The following is a 21955-nucleotide window of genomic DNA, read 5'->3' as shown; positions in this document are numbered from 1 at the left end:
AGATATTTGATCTGGCTAACAACTTAAAGGGGACCTATAATGGCATCTAATACCTATTTTAAACAGGCCTTGAATGTCTTAAAAACAAGCTTTTGATTTTTTTTGCTAAATAAATTAGAAATTCAGCCTCTGAGCCATGTCTTTATCTTCCCAGTGTCTAACCTCATTCTCTATGCAGGATTCTGAGTGGGCGGGGCTATGATAATGAGACTCTGTGCTGATTGGCTGCCTGAATGACGCGATACACCGCTACGAAAAAATGGCGGAAGCTCCGGTGGGCGGAGTTAGTTGTGGGTGTGGTTTCACGCATCGGAGGCCAACTTGTGTAAATCGCATTTTGGTTACGTAACGAAAGGGAGCAGAATCTGAACGGCTCGTAGAAGCCACATCACACTGGATGGCTGATCCGGGCGGCTGTACAGACACTGCAGAATTTGGTTGCTTTCCTCCTTCTCTGAGTTGGCAGGCTGGGGTATAGACCACTTTATATATGTTAAAGCAAGAGAAAACGTGTTTTTCATAATAGGTCCCCTTTAATTAGTGTTTGCCACATTATTGCTTAATAAAGAAGACTTGTACCATTTTGTAAATTGTGTGACCACAGTACCATGTTCAGGGCTTACTCGAGGCAACAAAACAGTGTCATCAGCAAACGCTATTATGTGATGTCCTGCATGTTGGCTCTGGAAAGCATTTGTGTATAAAACAAGTAAAAGCTTTTAAATTTTAGCTAACTCAAAACTTGACCTTGTTTCCTGAAACTGCCTTTGCATTACTTACCCCAGAGGGAAGTGACTATCCTTTCATTTCATGACAAGATACCAATTTATATCCATAACCCTTGTGTTTACTCTGTTATGTACAGTAGTGGTGGTTGAAATCATGCTGTTTGACAGTGTTTTATATTAATTGTTCATGGTTTAAGACATCAGTGGTCTGGGATATTTGTCCGTTGTGATATCAGACACGAAAATCCGATGCAGTTATCCTACATGGATATGACCTCTAACAAAGGCCGTGGTATCTCTGAGGGCTCTAACTCTCTTTCTGTAGCATTCATTCAGTGAACCTGCGTGTGTTCGTCTCATCTCATGCTCCCAGGCTGAGGTCCGGTAAACCCGCTTGTCTTTGTTCTGCAGCGTGGAAGCTGACACCATGCACATGCACAGATGAACACAGATAAGAGGCATCCAGTGGGAAGTGAGCTCAGCAACCAGCTTTTCTAGCTGTAAAAACAAAGGCCACGGTGCAGTGAGCACATCGAGACTGTCTGTAAGACATGACAGGTCCATAAATGACCGAAAGGCTCATAATACCCCCAATTATCTGTTTGATTGTTTGTATAGACATGCCAGTGTTTTGCGTGTTTGATGTTCTCACAGTGGCAATGCAACAAATTTAAATCATGTACAGATTCAGCTCTTGGTTTAGGAACTTTACTGTGTTCGTTCGCTCTCTTTGCTCTGGCTGAAATATTTTCTGAGGCAACTAGTTTTCTAGCCATCAATGAAGAAATCAGTGATTCGTTCTTGTAATTATCTTTTTACGCCAACAGATTATATGTATGTTAGAAATTCCCTCAATCATCCATGAGAAAACACATTTGCTTGGTGGAGTTGGACCATGAATCAGCAGTTTCACCGTCTGAGAACACAAACTTCCTAGTCTGGTGATACAACTGGACTCTTCCGTGTCCAAATATGCTGTTAAAATTCAGGTTAATTTATTCAGAGTTCTGTTTGACTGAGAAATGACACCTACTGTAAAGTAAAGATGCCACATGATAAGTCCATCCCTTTTCTTGACCTGGCTAATCCTGTACGGGGCTCTGCTGGCGGGGCTACAAAGCATCTCCGACATTAAACAGAGAAGGATTTTTTTCTTTTATTCGTTCTCCTGCCAGAGTCGGGTATCTGTATGTTGGCTCAATAGTCTCAGGTTTCCGGTTGCTCCAGTCTAAATCTCATTCACGCCGTTCTCCTGCAACTCTTACTTTGCAGTAGGCTGGGTAAAAGTTTTATGTCCAATCTGGCACAGTTCAGCTTCTGCCCAGACTTTCTTAAATCTCTGTGTGGGTGAGTCACACCTTTAGCGGTAAGATTTAGATATTGGTCTGTGGGCTTGCTGTACCTAATCCAGTCCCTACTCCTCCTTTAATGTCACCGTTTGCTGTATTTTATTTAGAGAGAAGAGTCTGTTTTCTTTTTCATTTAAATCCTTCCCACCAAGCCACACTTCAGTCTTTTTTAAATAGTCATGGACTTTAATATGATTTGCTAAGTGAAGTTTGTACAGTGATATAGCTCCTGTTTTTTTTTTTTTTTTTAAACAGTATCTTTTGTACTTTAAAGCAACACTATGTAACTTTTCCACATTAATATAATATTTCCAGAGTCATTGTGATGGTACATCAACTTACAACAGGTTTAATGACACCTCTGTCATGGTCTGAGGGGTCTGTATCGCCTTCACTGGCACTATGTAACTTTGAGGTGCAGGGTAGGAACCCTGCCACACTAAAAAACTACACATTTTTACGGCTGACTGCTTTACGGCATAAGTCACTTCCCCCTCCTTCCCGATTCGTAGTCGAGACGGAAGCTGGGCGGGGCGTGGAGCGCAGAGCTCAGCAGAAGCTGGTATCATGGCCGAAGCAGTGAAAAAAAACGAAGAAAATAAAAATGTTATCAGATTTATCAATTTTGTCAGTAAGTATGTTGGACTACTAATTTATGACAAAGTCCCTCTAAAAAAATGTGACAGGAAAAAGTTGCAGTAGTAATTTGGGGCGCATTATCTCGCTGAAACAGTCTCACTAATAAAACCAAGTTGAACTTAGTGATTTTCAACATCATCATATTATATTGTTTAGCCAAAAATAGATACCTCTTTGCTATCCATCCTGCAAACGGCCGCTGAAAACAGAAAAGTAGTTTTGAAAGTCCGTCCCGTCTTATTTCATTCACTACCAAAACAAATACACGCGACAGGGAAATGTAGTGTTCTTTCTGGTAAAGCACTACCGCTTTTGTCCAATGGAGCTGCCAAACTCAACAAAAGCTGAAAGTTACATTGTGCTGCTTTAAGTGTACAATCTTAAGGTTATGTTGCTGGATCGTCCACATCTGGGGCAGCTGTGAAATCTTTTGAATACTCTTTCCCACTGTCGATGGATGGACTTTAAATTGTTTTGAAATATTCTTTAAAATGTTCTCTAAACCTTCCCTGATAGGGCTGTTCGATTTTGCCCAAAAATAAAATCTCGATTTTTTTTCTCTCAAAATCCGATTTTCAATTACGATTACGATTATTTTGTGAATTGACAAAAGGCAAAGAAATGATTTCAAATATGCTGTTTTTTTATTGAACATTTGCCCCATTGGGCTTTAAGTGCAAACTTTGCTCTTATTAAACCAAAAATGAATGAATAAAGTGCAAAACTCTGTAAAATAAGTTGAAAAAAAGTTTTAAAAAATATAATAAAATATAAAGTTTTATCTCTGGAAAAAAAAATCAGCAAATCAGCACTTGCAAACATACAGTAAGTTATATTTCCAATTAAATAAAACAAGACATTTTCTAATTAAACTAAACTGGGTCTTTGCATGCTAAATAATAATGCAACCCATGAAGGAGGTAGAGGTGTGTAATGTCAGTCATTACATTTGCTATTCACATTTGCAAGTTTTTTGCAAGGAACATGAGCCGGTCTACCGCATCTGGCTTGAGGGATGCCCGGTGGCATGTTACAACGCCCCCTCCTACACTAAAGAGCCTCTCCGATGGGGCACTTGTCGCAGGTATTGAGAGGTATTTCCATCAATCATTAATATGGTATCAATCATTAATATGTGTGCAGACAAGGTTAAAAAAAAAAAAAAAAAAAAAAAGTGAAAAATCGATTTTACGAGTTTCACGTTTTAACATTGTTCTAATTACATAATCGCGATTACGATTTAAAATTGATTAATCGAACAGCCCTATTCCCTGATTGTTGACAGTTTTCTAAGCTCATTGCTGATGTCTTGCCTCATTGACATTGTGTTGACACACACATGAATGGATCCAGACCACCAAACTGCGAAACTCCCTGTTTTTATAGAAATGGTCACACGTGCAGATAATCAGTTTGCATTCAGGGACTTCTAAGGCCCCCATCAGTCTCAGTTACGCTTGTGGCGTAACCCTAGCCCTTCAAACATGCTTTGCAGAGAATATTGTAGGTTAATAAGGACACTTGCGTACATAGAGCGAGTATATAGAGGACTATCCTGTGTACCGTTTAACTGACTACATGGGTGCGGCATGAAATCAGAGCCACGCTGTCGGCCTCTCTCGTCTGCCTCCATCGTATTTTTCAACCTCTCTCCTCCAATGTCATTCTCAGTTTGTGTTTCTCCTTGTAGACCCATTTCCATTGCCAGTGCACTTTTTCCTACACAACCTCTGTGCTTACAGAAGCTTACAGCCACACCCTGAAACCCCCACACACTTCTGACATGTGCACACACAGCATGTTGAGTTCCCTGTCCGCGGCAGTGACAGGTTAACTGGATGCTGACTGGAGGATGTGGCCAGTACCCTTATGTTTGCACTAATGAGGCACTTCACTGTTCATAAACAACATTTATGGATTTTCCCCCAGTTCAGTCCATGTCCAGTTCTTCATTTGACAATAATATGGTTTTAAGTTTTCTTTATCTCCTCCTAAATAATATCCTCTTGTTTTCTGTAATTATAGTCATTATCACACTGGGCTTGTACAGTTTAGATTATAAAACACAGTGATGGGTGCTTTGAAGTAGTTCTTTAGTTCTTGCATCAACAGCATCATGCGCTCACCAGCCACGTCCGTAGTCGCTTTAACCCAGCAGGCGTGTGGAGGACAGTTTCCTCTGTCCTTCACCATTGACTGTCTTCATACGTCGGCTTGTACTCTGCTTCTGCAAGCTTAGAAGGGCTTATCAAACTAACTGAATACATTATTTTTAAGCTTATAATATATTAGCCTTGAGCGTTTATTCAACTTATCTCTCATTGCAGGAGTTCATGAGGATGCTTTGACACAAATTCTGACGAATGCTCCCTTATTTTTTCATGTTTCTAAAGCGATAAATAGCCTCGAATTGGATCATAATTGGATGCCCTTTTTAGAAGAATTCGCGTTTTATAATTTTTCATGAACACAACAGGATCACCAGCTGTATTGGAATGAATTTTGACTCGTTAGATTAGCATTCGTGTCTAATTAGGGCCCGAGCACCTTCAGTGCGAAGGCCCTATTGTATCTGTAGGAATTCTTCGCGTTATTATTATGGGCATGCCAAGTAGTGGCATGACCATATTGCAATCGTCCAGAATGGCCCAAAGGGCAATGCTGCTAGCATGCTAAAGTCGCAAAAGTCCCACTGCGCACCAGCGGGTGTACAGCATGACCCCGCACTGATGTGGAAAAAAAAAATCCCCAAAAAGTAAAAGACGGCCGAAAAAATGAGGAAAAACATGAAAATGAAGGCGTAAATTAGTACCCAGAAAAGGTTTCCCTTTTCTTATTTTTATTATTATTATGGGCATGCCAAGTAATGGCATGACCATATTGCAATCGTCCAGAATGGCCCAAAGGGCAATGTTGCTAGCATTTTGCTAACAAGCTAAAGTCGCAAAAGTCCCACGTCACACCAGCGGGTGTACAGCATGACCCCGGTCGGATGTGGAAAAAAAAATTCCCCAAAAACTAAAACACGCCCGAAAAAATGAGGAAAAACATGAAAATGAAGGCGATATATTGGTATACAGAAAAGGTTTCCCTTTTCTTATTATTCTTATTCCGCACTTTTTTTCGTCCGTTAATGCGGCCCGAACCGCAACGTGCACCCATGCATGCCATACATCGTTGGATGCGTCTCCATCATGCCTCGATGGGCATTACTTTTCTCAGTAATAGGGGTTACCGTGGCAACGCTAGTTGCCAAAAAGCAAAAAAAAAGGCAAAAATTTGGACGCTTATTGCTCGGCCGAACTTTGTCGTAGAGACATCGTTCAAACTTTCAAACACTCGGCCCGATTGTCCCTAACGGTACGTACAACCTCATTCTTCCAGTTATTACAGTTTTTGTGATATTGACCTTTCATTTTTTATTTTTTTTCCGTTTGACTATGGACGCTTGTTGCTAGGCAACAGGTTATCGTAGAGACATCGTACAAATGTTTCCCGACTCGGCACGCTGTGGACTTCAACATACTCAAATTTCATGAAGCTGGGATTTAAGGAAATCTTTTGTCAAAATCCAGGCCACATGGCCCCATTCATTCGGATGGAGTTTTTTACCATGGTGAAAAAAAAACCTATCCGTTAACGTAGCCTGAACCGGAACATGCACCCATACATGGCATACATCGTTGGATGCGTCTCCATCGTGCCTCGATGGGCATTACTTTTCTCAGTAAAAAGTGTTACCGTGGCTACGCTAGACGCCAAAAAGCAAAAAAAAAGGCAAAAATTCGGACGCTTATTGCTCGGCCGAACTTTATCGTAGAGACATCGTTCAAACTTTCAAACACTCGGCCCGATTGGCACTAAAGGACAGTACAACCTCATTCTTCCAGTTATTACAGTTTTTGTGATAGTGACGTTTCATTTTTTTTTTTTTTTACGTTTGAATTTGGACGCTTGTTGCTAGGCAACAGGTTATCGTAGAGACATCGTACAAATGTTTCCCGACTCGGCACGCTGTGGACTTCAACATACTCAAATTTCATGAAGCTGGGATTTAAGGAAATTTTATGTCAAAATCCAGGCCAAATGGCCCCATTCATTCGGATGGGGTTTTTTACCATGGTGAAAAAAAAACCTATCCGTTAACGTAGCCTGAACCGGAACATGCACCCATGCATGGCATACATCGTTAGATGCGTCTCCATCTTGCCTCAATAGGCATTACTATTCTCAGTCAAAAGCGTTACCGTGGCAACGCTAGATGCCAAAAAGCGCGCCCCATTAATAACTATTGGGAGCACAGGAATGAATGAAATACAAGCGTAAAAACACCTCAAACTGACATAGAACCACCCCAAACACAACCGCTACAGCCCCAAACCAAAGCAGCGAGAGGGGTCGAATGGGCGGTAGGGCATGCCCATATCAAAATTTCATGAAATTTTCTAGTTATTATTATTCTTATTCCGCACTTTTTTTCGTCCGTTAATACGGCCCGAACCGCAACGTGCACCCATGCTTGGCATACATCGTTGGATGCGTCTCCATCGTGATTTGATGGGCATTACTTTTCTCCGTAATAGGGGTTACCGTGGCAACGCTAGTTGCCAAAAAGCAAAAAAAAAGGCGAAAATTCCCACGCTTATTGCTCGGCCGAACTTTATCGTGGAGACATCGTTCAAACTTTCAAACACTTGGCCCGATAGTCACTAAAGGACCATAAAACTTCATCATGCTACTTATCACGGTTTTTGCGATATTTAACTTTCAATTTAAAAAAAAAATCTATTTTATTTTGGACGCTTGTTGCTAGGCAACGGTTTATCGTACAGACATCATTACAACATTGACAAACCCGGGACGCTTTGTACTGCAACATATTTTAGTCTCGTCATGCTTGCTATTACGGTTTTTGAGATATTCCACATTGTTCATTTTGATGCTAACGGAACTTCGGATGCTTGTTGCGCGGCAACGCAGTATCGCAGAGACTTTGTTCCAACGTTAAAAGACTCAGGTTGATGTGGACTACAACATACTGAGGTGTCATTACGCTCTCGTTTACAGCTTTTGAGATATTAAAGCCAAATTGTCCCATTCTATCCTATGGGGCTTGTTACCATGGCAACAAAAACCTATGCATTTGTATGGGAGAGCATGTGAATAAACAATCTGTTAATACTGCTCGGACCGCAACGTGCACCCATGCATGGCATATATCGTTGGATGCGTCTCCATCGTGCCTCGATGGGCATTACTTTTTTCAGTCAAAAGTGCTACCGTGGCAACGCTAGATGCCAAAAAGCCAAAAAAAAGGCGAAAATTCAGACGCTTATTGCTCGGCCGGACTTTATCGTAGAGACATAGTTCAAACTTTCAAACACTCGGCCCGATTGGCACTAACGGAGCCTAGAACCTCATTATGCCATTTTTTTAAGTTTTTGTGATATTGACCTTTCATTTTTTTTTAAATTTCCGTTTGACTTTGGACGCTTGTTGCTAGGCAACAGATTATCGTAGAGACATCATACAAATGTTCCCTGACTCGGCACGCTGTGACCTTCAACGTATTAAAATTTCATGAAGCTGTGATTTAAGGAAAGTTTAATGTAAAATCCATGCCAAATGGCCCCATTCATTCGGATGGGTTTTTTTAAACCATGGTGGAAAAAAAACCTATCCGTTAACGTAGCCTGAACCGGAACGTGCACCCATGCATGGCATACATCGTTGGATGCGTCTCCATCGTGCCTCGATGGGCATTGCTTTTCTCAGTCAAAAGCGTTACCGTGGGGACGCTAGACGGCAAAAAGCGCGCCCCATTAATAGCTATTGGGAGCACAGGAATGAATGAAATACAACCGTAAACACCTCAAACTGACATAAAACCGCCCCGAACACAAACACTGCAGCCCCAAACCAGAGCAGCGAGAGGGCTCGAATGGGCGGTAGGGCATGCCCATATCAAAATTTCCAGAAATTTTCTAGTTATTAGGGCCCGAGCACTTGCAGTGCGAAGGCCCTATTGTATTTGCAGGAATTTTTATTATTATTAATATTATTATTATTTTTCTTCTGACAAAGTGATGGCCTTTTTGCCCCCCTTAACATGCCCAAAAAGTCACCAAATTTTGCACCCAAGTCAGGCCTGGCGAAAAATTTGATATTTAATGGTTTGCATTAATGGGCGTGGCAAAATGGCTCAACAGCGCCCCCTTGAAAACTTTGTGCCTCAAGCCCCACGATACGGTTTGACGTACATGCACGAAAATCGGTACACACCTGTATCATGGGACAACTTAAAGAAAAGTCTCTTGCCGTCATGCCCGAAACCGAACAGGAAGTCGGCCATTTTGAATTAATCGTGTCACTTTGGCGCAATTTATGCCATTCCTTCGGCAGTTAATTCAGCCCGAACCGTAACGTGCACCCAGGTGTATTATACATCAAAATGTGCGTCTCCCTCCTGCGACCACACGCATTACTTTTCTCTTTCAAAAGCGTTACCGTGGCGACGCTAGACGCCAAAAAGCGCGCCCACCCTTCATCTGGTTGGTTCAGACAGAAAAAACTTTGCGCCTCAAGCCCCATAATACGGTTTGACGTACATGAACGAAAATTGGTACACTCCTGTATCATGTCGCAACTAAAAGAAAAGTCTCTTGGCGCCATGGCCGAAATCGAACAGGAAGTCGGCCATTTTGAACATTCTGAATTAATTGCGTAATTTTGGAGCAATATATGCCATTCTTCGAGAGTTAATTCAGCCCGAACCGTATCGTGAACCCAGATGTGTTATACATCAAAATGTGCGTCTCCATCCTGCGACTACACGCATTACTTTTCTCTTTCGAAAGTGTTACCGTGGCGACGCTAGACGCCAACAAGCGCACCCCCCCTTCATCTGATTGGTCCATATTTGATAGTTCCCCAAAAGGCACCAAATTTGGCATGCAAGCCAGGCCTGGTGATAAATTTGATATTTCATGGTTTGCATTAATGGGCGTGGCAAAATGGCTCAACAGCGCCCCCCGGAAAACTTTGTGCCTCAAGCCCCACAATACGGTTTGACGTACATGCACGAAAATCGCTACACACCTGTATCATGGCACAACTTAAAGAAAAGTCTCTTGGAGCCATGTCCAAAACCGAACAGGATGTCGGCCATTTTGAATAAATTGTGTCATTTTGGCGAAATTTATGCCATTCCTTCGAGAGTTAATTCAGCCCGAACCGTATCGTGCACCCAGGTGTGTTATACATCAAAATGTGCGTCTACATCCTGCGACACCACGCATTACTTTTCTCTTTCAAAAGTGTTACCGTGGCGACGCTAGACGCCAAAAGGCGCGCCCCCCCTTCATGTGATTGGTCCATATTTGATAGTTCTCCAAAAGTCACCAAATTTTGCATGCAAGCCAGGCCTGGTGATAAATTTTATATTTCATGGTTTGCATTAATGGGCGTGGCCTAACGGCTCAACAGCGCCACCTTGAATACTTTTCTCTGCCATAACTTTTGAATGGTTTGACATAGAGAGTCGTGGGTGGTGTCATCAGATTCTGTATGGAGTCCTTGACCTTCATTGGCCTGAATTAGCCCCGCCCCTTCTTCTGATTGGTTGTCCCTTTTTTCTGCTATAAACTTTGAATGGTTTGACATAGGAAGTCGTAGGTGGTGTCAAGGGACTCTGCAATGAGTCCTTGAGCTTCTTTGGCCTGAATTAGCCCCGCCCCTTCTTCTGATTGGTTGTCCCTTTTTTATAATAAAATCGCCACGAGCCGCCAGTCGCTCTAGCGCTGACTCCCGCTTCCTGATTCAAACGTCTGCCGGCCCCGCCCCCCGACCAATCGGTGGCGAATAGGGTGATGACGGCCCCGCCCCCCGACCAATCGGTGGCGAGTAGGGTGATGACGGCCCCGCCCCCCGACCAATCGGTGGCGAGTAGGGTGATGACGGCCCCGCCCCCCGACCAATCAGTGGCGAGTAGGGTGATGACGGCCCCGCCCCCCGACCAATCAGCTCCCTGTAATGTGGTGACGTCAGAAATATTCCCAGCTCAGCCCGGTTACAACCTTGGCAGAATGGTTACAGAAAAAGTAATAATTAAAATAGTAGGGTTTTACTAATATTTATAACTTACAAATATTTAAAAAAATTAGAAAAAACAGCTCCAGAGTTACATTACTAAATATCGATATGTTGGTCTCTGCTAAGTCAGTGGGTCAAATAGAATTGAGAAGCTGAGTCTTAGCTCAGCCAGAGCGTTCCTGTCTTTGGAGTCAGAGATCAGAGTTCGATTCCCGCAGTATCCAGACTTTTTTGTCAGCAATTTTTTTTTTTTCTACATCAATATGTGCGTCCCTGTCCTGCAATGACGCACATTACTTTTCTCATTTAAAAGCGTTACCGCGGCAACGCTAGACACCAAAAAGTGCGCCCACCCTTCATCTGATTGGTTCAGAGGGAAAAAACTTTGAGCCTCAAGCCCCATAATACGGTTTGACGTACATGAACGAAAATCGGTACACACCTGTATCATGTCGCAACTTAAAGAAAAGTCTCTTGGCGCCATGGCCGAAATTGAACAGGAAGTCGGCCATTTTGAATTAATTGTGTAATTTTGGCGCAATTAATGCCATTCCTTCGGCAATTAATACGGCCCGAACCGTAACGTGCATCTAGGTGACTTATACCTCAAAATGTGCGTCTCCATCTTGCGACTACGCGCATTACTTTTCTCTTTCAAAAGTGTTACCGTGGCGATGCTAGACGCCAAAAAGCGTGCCCCCTTAATCTGATTGGTCCATATTTGATAGTTCTCCAAAAGTCACCAAATTTTGCATGCAAGCCAGGCCTGGTGATAAATTTGATATTTCATGGTTTGCATTAATGGGCGTGGCAAAATGGCTCAACAGCACCCCCCGGAAAACTTTTCTCTGCCATAACTTTTGAATGGTTTGACATAAAGAGTCATGGGTGGTGTCATGGGACTCGGTATTGAGTCCTTGACCATAATTGGTGAAAATTAGCCCCGCCCCTTCTTTTGATTGGTTGTCCCTATTTCCTGCTATAACTTTTGAATGGTTTGACATGGAGAGTCGTGGGTGGTGTCATCAGACTCTGTATGGAGTCCTTGACCTTCATTGGCCTGAATTAGCCCCGCCCGTTCTTCTGATTGGTTGTCCCTTTTTTCTGCTATAACTTTTCAATGGTTTGACATAGGAAGTCGTGGGTGGTGTCATTTCTGATACTTATGGGGGGCGGTGGCCGTGAGTGCGAGGGCCCGTTCATCGCTGCTTGCAGCTTTAATTAGGGCCCGAGCACCTTCAGTGCGAAGGCCCTATTGTATCTGTAGGAATTCTTCGCGTTATTATTATTATTATTATTATTTTTCTGACGAAAGGAGGGCCTTTTTGCCCCCCTAAACGTGCCCAAAAAGTCACCAAATTTTGCATGCAAGTCCGGCCTGGCGAAAAATTTTATATTTAATGTTTTGCATTAATGGGCGTGGCAAAATGGCTCAACAGCGCCCCCTTGAAAACTTTGTGCCTCAAGCCCCACGATACGTTTTGACGTACATGCACGAAAATCGGTACACACCTGTATCATGGCCCAACTTAAAGAAAAGTCTCTGGGCGTCAAGTCGAGAAACCGAACAGGAAGTCGGCCATTTTGAATTAATAGTGTCACTTTGGCAAAATGTATGCCTTCCTTCGGCAGTTAATACGGCCCGAACCGTAACGTGCACCCAGGTGTGTTATACATCAAAATGTGCGTCTCCATCCTCCGACACCACGCATTACTTTTCTCTTTCAAAAGCGTTACCGTGGCGACGCTAGACGCCGAAAAGCGCGCCCACCCTTCATCTGATTGGTTCAGACAGAAAAAACTTTGCGCCTCAAGCCCCACAATACGGTTTGACGTACATGAACGAAAATCGCTACACACCTGTATCCTGTCACTACTTAAAGAAAAGTCTCTTGGCGCCATGGCCGAAACAGAACAGGAAGTCGGCCATTTTGAACATTCTGAATTAATCGCGTAATTTTGGAGCAATATATGCCATTCCTTCGAGAATTAATACGGCCCGAACCGTATCTTGAACCCAGATGTGTTATACATCAAAATGTGCGTCTCCATCCTGCGACTACACGCATTACTTTTCTCTTTCAAAAGTGTTACCGTGGCGACGCTAGACGCCAACAAGCGCACCCCCCCTTCATCTGATTGGTCCATATTTGATAGTTCCCCAAAAGGCACCAAATTTGGCATGCAAGCCAGGCCTGGCGATAAATTTGATATTTCATGGTTTGCATTAATGGGCGTGGCAAAATGGCTCAACAGCGCCCCCCGGAAAACTTTGTGCCTCAAGCCCCACAATACGGTTTGACGTACATGCACGAAAATCGCTACACACCTGTATCATGGCACAACTTAAAGAAAAGTCTCTTGGAGCCATGGCCGAAACCGAACAGGAAGTCGGCCATTTTGAAATCTGATTGGTCCATATTTGATAGTTCTCCAAAAGTCACCAAATTTTGCATGCAAGACAGACTTGGCGATAAATTTGATATTTCATGGTTTGCATTAATGGGCGTGGCCTAACGGCTCAACAGCGCCCCCTAGAATACTTTTATCTGCCATAACTTTTGAATGGTTTGACATAGGAAGTTGTGGGTGGTGTCATGGGACTCTGTAATGAGTCCTTAAGCTTCGTTGGCCTTAATTAGCCCCGCCCCTTCCTCTGATTGGTTGTTCCTTTTTTCTGCTATAACTTTTGAATGGGTTGACATAGAGAGTCGTGGGTGGTGTCATTTCTGATATGCTTATGGGGGGCGGTGGACGTGAGTGCGAGGGCCCGTTCATCGCTGCTTGCAGCTTTAATTATTATTATTATTATTTTTCTGACGAAAGGAGGGCCTTTTTGCCCCCCTAAACGTGCCCAAAAAGTCACCAAATTTTGCATGCAAGGCAGGCCTGGCGAAAAATTTGATATTTAATGGTTTGCATTAATGGGCGTGGCAAAATGGCTCAACAGCGCCCCCTTGAAAACTTTGTGCCTCAAGCCCCACGATACGGTTTGACGTACATGCACGAAAATCGCTACACACCTGTATCATGGCACAACTTCAAGAAAAGTCTCTTGGAGCCATGCCCGAAACCGAACAGGAAGTCGGCCATTTTGAATTAATTGTGTAATTTTGGCGCAATTTATGCCCTTCCTTTGGCAGTTAATACGGCCCGAACCGTAACGTGCCCCCAAGTGTGTTATACATCAAAATGTGCGTCTCCATCCTCCGACACCACGCATTACTTTTCTCTTTCAAAAGCGTTACCGTGGCGACGCTAGACGACAAAAAGCGCGCCCACCCTTCATCTGATTGGTTCAGACTGAAAAAACTTTGCGCCTCAAGCCCCATAATACGCTTTGAAGTACATGAACAAAAATCGGTACACACCTGTATCATGTCGCAACTTAAAGAAAAGTCTCTTGGCGCCATGGCCGAAACCGAACAGGAAGTCGGCCATTTTGAACATTCTGAATTAATCGCGTAATTTTGGAGCAATATATGCCATTCCTTCGAGAATTAATACGGCCCGAACCGTATCGTGCACCCAGATGTGTTATACATCAAAATGTGCGTCTCCATCCTGCGACTACACGCATTACTTTTCTCTTTCAAAAGTGTTACCGTGGCGACGCTAGACGCCCACAAGCGCACCCCCGCTTCATCTGATTGGTCCATATTTGATAGTTCCCCAAAAGGCACCAAATTTGGCATGCAAGCCAGGCCTGGCGGTAAATTTGATATTTTATGGTTTACATTAATGGGCGTGGCAAAATGGCTCAACAGCGCCCCCCGGAAAACTTTGTGCCTCAAGCCCCACGATACGGTTTGACGTACATGCACGAAAATCGCTACACACCTGTATCATGGCACAACTTCAAGAAAAGTCTCTTGGAGCCATGACCGAAACCGAACAGGAAGTCGGCCATTTTGAATTAATTGTGTAATTTTGGCGCAATTTATGCCATTCCTTCGGCAATTAATACGGCCCGAACCGTAATGTGCACCCAGGTGTGTTATACATCAAAATGTGCGTCTCCATCCTGGGACTACACGCATTACTTTTCTCTTTCAAAAGTGTTACCGTGGCGACGCTAGACGCCAAAAGGCGCGCCCCCCCTTCATCTGATTGGTCCATATTCGATAGTTCTCCAAAAGTAATCAAATTTTGCATGCAAGTCAGACTTGGCGATACATTTGATATTTCATGGTTTGCATTAATGGGCGTGGCCTAACGGCTCAACAGCGCCCCCTAGAATACTTTTATCTGCCATAACTTTTGAATGGTTTGACATAGGAAGTTGTGGGTGGTGTCATGGGACTCAGTAATGAGTCCTTAAGCTTCGTTGGCCTGAATTAGCCCCGCCCCTTCTTCTGATTGGTTGTCCCTTTTTTCTGCTATAACTTTTTAATGGTTTGACTCCCGCTTCCTGATTCAAACGTCTGCCGGCCCCGCCCCCCGACCAATCAGTGGCGAGTAGGGTGATGACGGCCCCGCCCCCCGACCAATCAGTGGCGAGTAGGGTGATGACGGCCCCGCCCCCAGAACCAATCAGCTGTTGTAATGTGGTGACGTTAGAAACAGTCCCGTGCTCAGCCCGGTTAGAACCTCGGTTGAATGGTTACAGAAAAAGTAATAATAAAATAGTAGTGTTTTACTAATATTTATACCTTACAAATATTTAAAAAATTAGGAAAAAAAGATTCCAGACATAATATCGCTATCTTGGTCTGTCCTAACCCAGTAAGTCAAAGAGAGGTATCAGCTGAGATATAGCTCAACCAGATCATTGCGGTCTTTGGTGCAGGTGGTTGGGAGTTCGAGCCTGGCAGGATGCTGAAAATTTTGTAAGCAAATTTTGTGTTTTTTTTACATCAAGATGTGCGTCTCTTTCCTGCGACGACTCACATTACTTTTCTCTTTCAAAAGTGTTACCGTGGCGACGCTAGACGTGAAAAAGCGCTCGTCCCCTTCATCTGATTGGTCCATATTTGATAGTTCTCCAAAAGTCATAAAATTTTGCATGCAAGTCAGACTTGGCGATACATTTGATATTTCATGGTTTGCATTAATGGGCGTGGCCTAACGGCTCAACAGCGCCCCCTAGAATACTTTTCTCTGCCATAACTTTTGAATGGTTTGACATAGGAAGTTGTGGGTGGTGTCATGGGACTCAGTAATGAGTCCTTAAGCTTCGTTGGCCTTAATTAGCCCCGCCCCTTCTTCTGATTGGTTGTCCCTTTTTTCTGCTATAACTTTTGAATGGTTTGACATAGGAAGTCGTGGGTGGTGTCATTTCTGATATGCTTATGGGGGCGGTGGCCGTGAGTGCGAGGGCCCGTTCATCGCTGCTTGCAGCTTTAATTGTGCCTTGCTTTCCGTTTAACAATATACTATTTTTGTGTTTTCTATGTTCATGTTTGATGAGTGAAACTAGGGCTGGGCGATATATCGAGATTTTAATATATATCGATATATTTTCAAACGCGATATGGTACGAGACAATATCGTTTATATCGATTTAAAAAAAAAAAAAAAAAATTTTTTTTTTTTTTTACATTTTTTTTAATGATTTTGATATAGCTTATTTTGTGACAAATGGACTTGAATGTTTTATTTGAGATTTGCACAAATGTTTTGTTATTTGCACAACTGTCAACCTCAGTGGAAAAGTCTGCCTGTTACTGTCTACATTGTATTAATTGCACAGTGTATTTTAATTTAATTGTTATGCAGGAAAGGGATATTTGTTTTATTTTATTCAAGAAGCATTTTTATTCTATATATGCAGGAAGTTTATTTTTATTTCATTTGTTTTATACATTTTGATATTGTGCAGACCTCTGTTAATAAAGGAACCTGTGTGACATTTGGCACAAGGCTTTGTATTAAAACTGATGCTATAATTCTTTGGGGGAAACCCCAATTATGGCACAGAAAAAATATCGAGATATATATCGAGTATCGCCATTTAGCTAGAAAATATCGAGATATGACTTTTGGTCCATATCGCCCAGCCCTAAGTGAAACTGAAACGATTAACTATCCTCCTCATGTGTCTGTTCTCCTTCAGACGGATGTGAACGCCTCTTACCTGCGAGCAGCTCGAGCCGGAAATCTGGAGAAAGCTTTGGACTACCTGAAGAACGGAGTGGACATAAATATCTGTAATCAGGTAAAGCTCATTGTGCATTTCAATCCAAAAGTGATCCAACAACATCCCCGCTTTGAGCACACTAGCACTTTGACATTAGCATTTTGTCCATATCTCTGAAAATGGATCCACGCTCCGAACTTCAAGCAAAAACATTTCAAAATAGCAAAGACTTCTACTAAAATCTTTAGCATTCATAATAATTCCTTCCTGCCTCGGTAAGCTAAGAGGACAAGTGTGAACACACTGCAAAATGACGGCTGTTGTGGCGAGGAATGACACACTTCTGCAGACTTACCTTGCCCACCCCTGGTGCTGTTCATGTAAAATCGCTTTAGCTGCATCCACCAGTGGCCTTTTGTGACTAGTTTGTCTACTAAGATACTTTAAGTTATTGCTGTGAAAGAAAAAATTTGGAAATATTCAGTATTTTTTCTTTGTCAGCAAGTAACAGAAATGAAAGGATCGTTTTTTGTGCGTCTACTTTTGCACAGTCTATACGTCATATTCAGAAATGATTAAAACTGTTTTTCCACTGGGTAATCATTTTCCTTTATCACGTCAAAAACACTCTACAGTTTATCCCAAACTAGCTCAAATCGTCCAACTAAAATCTCGTTTATTGTTCTTTTCGGCTAAAGGCCCATTTATGCTCGACGCAGAAGACAGATAGAAAGCTGATCCGACCCCTTTGTCCGTCTCCTGCGTTGTCTATGCACATAATGTGGACCATTCTCACGACCCGTGCAGATCCGTCCCTTGACCAAGCACCGACCATCTCAGTTCCACATTTACGCCCATGTGGAACCGACACTCGTTGCAGTTCCTGGACTGACCTCTAGACGCCGGCTGCAAAAGCTAGTTAACCTCCACTTCCATGTTAAAATGTCCAACTTAAGAGCAGATATAAACATATTTAAACCCATGACAACTCTGAGGGGGGGTGAACCACGCCAGGAGAGCTTATATCAAGCAATAAATGTATCTCTAATAGGTTTGATTGACAGTCGGCTCAGCCAATAGCTGGCAGTCATCACTTCTTCATCAGTAATCGTCATGCTACCGAAGTGAGAGGGTTCATGCTTGTTCTTGACAACCTACTTTCTGTTTCCAGTCATGAGTCTGTGCCCAATGAGCACGGATGATCATGTGATGTACATGTATGGTGGCAAAGACGGAGATTTTCTCTAATATGAAGTGTAAACGCCAGCGAGGGTAGAGATCGTCCTTTCGTTCCAGCCGTCTCCTGTAACATCATGTCACACGTATCAATCAATCAATCAATCAAATTTTATTTATATAGCACCTTTCGTCCAGGTACATGAAATACAAGGTGCTTTGACATTTTGATTGAAAAATAAGCATAATTAAAGCTGCAAGCAGCGATGAACGGGCCCTCGCACTCACGGCCACCGCCCCCATAAGCATATCAGAAATGACACCACCCACGACTTCCTATGTCAAACCATTCAAAAGATATAGCAGAAAAAAGGGACAACCAATCAGAAGAAGGGGCGGGGCTAATTAAGGCCAATGAAGCTCAAGGACTCAATACAGAGTCCGATGACACCAGCCACAACTCTCTATGTCAAACCATTCAAAAGTTATAGCAGAAATCGGGACAACCAATCAGAAGAAGGGGCGGGGCTAATTTTCCCCAATTATGGTCAAGGACTCAATACCGAGTCCCATGACACCACCCATAACTCTCTATGTCAAACCTTTCAAAAGTTATGGCAGAGAAAAGTATTCTAGGTGGCGCTGTTGAGCCGTTAGGACACGCCCATTAATGCAAACCATGAAATATCAAATTTATCGCCAGGCCTGGCTTGCATGTAAAATTTGGGGACTTTTGGAGAACTATCAAATATGGACCAATCAGATGAAGGGGGGCACGCTTTTTGGCGTCTAGCGTCGCCACGGTAACACTTTTGAAAGAGAAAAGTAATGCGCGTAGTCGCAGGATGGAGACGCGCATTTTGATGTATAACACACCTGGGTGCACGTTACGGTTTCGGACCGTATTAATTGCCGAAGGAATGGCATAAATTGCGCCAAAATTACACAATTAATTCAAAATGGCCGACTTCCTGTTCGGTTTTGGCCATGGCGCCAAGAGACTTTTCTTTAAGTTGCGCCATGTTACAGATGTGTACCGATTTTCGTACATGTACGTCAAACCGTATTGTGGGGCTTGAGGCACAAAGTTTTCCGGGGGGCGCTGTTGATCCATTTTGCCACGCCCATTCATACAAACCATGAAATATCAAATTTATCGCCAGGCCTGCCTTGCATGCAAAATATGGTGACTTTTGGGGAACTATCAAATATGGACCAATCAGATGAAGGGGGGCGCGCTTTTTGGCGTCTAGTGTCGCCACGGTAACACTTTTGAAAGAGAAAAGTAATGCACGTAGTCGCAGGATGGAGACGCACATTTTGATGTATAACACACCTGGGTGCACATTACGGTTCGGGCTGTATTAATTCTCGAGGGAATGGCTCATATTGCTCCAAAATTACGCGATTAATTCAGAATGTTCAAAATGGCCGACTTCCTGTTCGGTTTCGGCCATGGCGCCAAGAGACTTTTCTTTAAGTTGCGACATGATACAGGTGTGTACCGATTTTCGTTCATGTACATCAAACCGTATTATGGGGCTTGAGGCTCAAAGATTTTTCTGTTTGAACCAATCAGATGAAGGGTGGGCGCGCTTTTTGGCGTCTAGCGTCGCCACGGTAACGCTTTTGAAAGAGAAAAGTAATGCGTGGTGTCAGAGGATGGAGACGCACATTTTGATGTATAACACACCTGGGTGCAGGTTACGGTTCGGGCCGTATTAACTGCCGAAGGAAGGCATACATTTCGTCAAAATGACACGATTAATTCAAAATGGCCGACTTCCTGTTCGGTTTCTCGACATGACGCCCAGAGACTTTTCTTTAAGTTGCGCCATGATACAGGTGTGTACCGATTTTCGTGCATGTACGACAAACCGCATTGTGGGGCTTGAGGCACAAAGTTTTCAAGGGGGCGCTGTTGAGCCATTTTGCCACGCCCATTAATGCAAACCATGAAATATCAAATTTATCACCAGGCCTGGCTTGCATGCAAAATTTGGTGACTTTTGGAGAACTATCAAATATGGACCAATCAGATTAAGGGGGCACGCTTTTTGGCGTCTAGCATCGCCACGGTAACACTTTTGAAAGAGAAAAGTAATGCGCGTAGTCGCAAGATGGAGACGCACATTTTGAGGTATAAGTCACCTGGATGCACGTTACGGTTCGGGCCGTATTAATTGCAGAAGGAATGGCATTAATTGCGCCATAATTACACAATTAATTCAAAATGGCCGACTTCCTTCAATTTCGGCCATGGCGCCAAGAGACTTTTCTTTAAGTTGCGACATGATACAGGTGTGTACCGATTTTCGTTCATGTACGTCAAACCGTATTATGGGGCTTGAGGCTCAAAGTTTATTCCCTCTGAACCAATCAGATGAATGGTGGGCGCACTTTTTGGTGTCTAGCGTTGCCGCGGTAACGCTTTTAAATGAGAAAAGTAATGTGCGTCGTTGCAGGACAGGGACGCACATATTGATGTAGAAAAAAAAAAATTGTTGACAAAAATGTCTGGATACTGCGGGAATCGAACTCTGATCTCTGACTCCAAAGACGGGAACGCTCTGGCTGAGCTAAGACTCAGCTTCTCATTTCTATTTGACCTACTGACTTAGGAGAGACCAACATATCGATATTTAGTAATGTGAGTCTGGAGCTGTTTTTTCTAATTTTTTTAAATATTTGTAAGTTATAAATATTAGTAAAACCCAACTATTTTAATTATTACTTTTTCTGTAACCATTCTGCCAAGGTTGTAACCGGGCTGAGCTGGGAATATTTCTGACGTCACCACATTACAGGGAGCTGATTGGTCGGGGGGCGGGGCCGTCATCACCCTACTCGCCACTGATTGGTCGGGGGGCGGGGCCGTCATCACCCTACTCGCCACCGATTTGGTCGGGGGGCGGGGCCGTCATCACCCTCCGCGCCACTGATTGGTCGGGAGGCGGGGCCGTCATCACCCTATTCGCCACCGATTGGTCGGGGGGCGGGGCCGGCAGACGTTTGAATCAGGAAGCGGGAGTCAGCGCGAGAGCGACTGGCGGCTCGTGGCGATTTTATTATAAAAAAGGGACAACCAATCAGAAGAAGGGGCGGGGCTAATTCAGGCCAAAGAAGCTCAAGGACTCATTGCAGAGTCCCCTGACACCACCCACGACTTCCTATGTCAAACCATTCAAAAGTTAGGGCAGAGAAAAGTATTCTAGGGGGCGCTGTTGAGCCGTTAGGCCACGCCCATTAATGCAAACCATGAAATATCAAATTTATCGCCAAGTCTGTCTTGCATGCAAAATTTGGTGACTTTTGGAGAACTATCAAATATGGACCAATCAGATGAAGGGGGGGTGCACTTGTTGGCGTCTAGCGTCGCCACGGTAACACTTTCGAAAGAGAAAAGTAATGCGTGTAGTCGCAGGATGGAGACACATATTTTGATGTATAACACATCTGTGTTCACGTTACGGTTCGGGCTGAATTAATTCTCGAAGGAATGGCATAAATTTCGCCAAAATGACACAATTTATTCAAAATGGCCGACATCCTGTTCGGTTTCGGCCATGGCTCCAAGAGACTTTTCTTTAAGTTGTGCCATGATACAGGTGTGTACCGATTTTCGTGCATGTACGTCAAACCATATTGTGGGGCTTGAGGCACAAAGTTTTCCGGGGGGCGCTGTTGAGCCATTTTGCCACGCCCATTAATGCAAACCATGAAATATCAAATTTATCGCCAGGCCTGGCTTGCGTGCCAAATTTGGTGCCTTTTGGGGAACTATCAAATATGGACCAATCAGATGAAGGGGGGGTGCACTTGTTGGCGTCTAGCGTCGCCACGGTAACACTTTCGAAAGAGAAAAGTAATGCGTGTAGTCGCAGGATGGAGAC

The 21955-nt window shown here is 43.5% G+C and overlaps 1 protein-coding gene across 42 annotated transcripts in view; it reads left to right on the top strand.

Moving 5' to 3' along the window:
- LOC133419626 (ankyrin-3-like) overlaps positions 1-21955 on the top strand; it is a 209266-nt gene that overhangs the window by 83083 nt on the left and 104228 nt on the right. For all 42 annotated transcript variants that reach the window (XR_009770549.1, XM_061708909.1, XM_061708901.1 and 39 more), the window contains exon 2: positions 16863-16964. Coding sequence is in view for 41 of the 42 variants with exons in the window: in XM_061708909.1 (XP_061564893.1) it covers positions 16863-16964 (102 nt within the window). In the remaining variant the exon portion in view is untranslated. The remainder of the gene's footprint in view (positions 1-16862; positions 16965-21955) is intronic.

The sequence above is a fragment of the Cololabis saira genome, chromosome 19 (assembly GCF_033807715.1).
Source record: "Cololabis saira isolate AMF1-May2022 chromosome 19, fColSai1.1, whole genome shotgun sequence".
Classification (NCBI taxonomy): Eukaryota; Metazoa; Chordata; class Actinopteri; order Beloniformes; family Belonidae; genus Cololabis; species Cololabis saira.
This window is presented reverse-complemented; position numbering and strand designations above follow the sequence as displayed.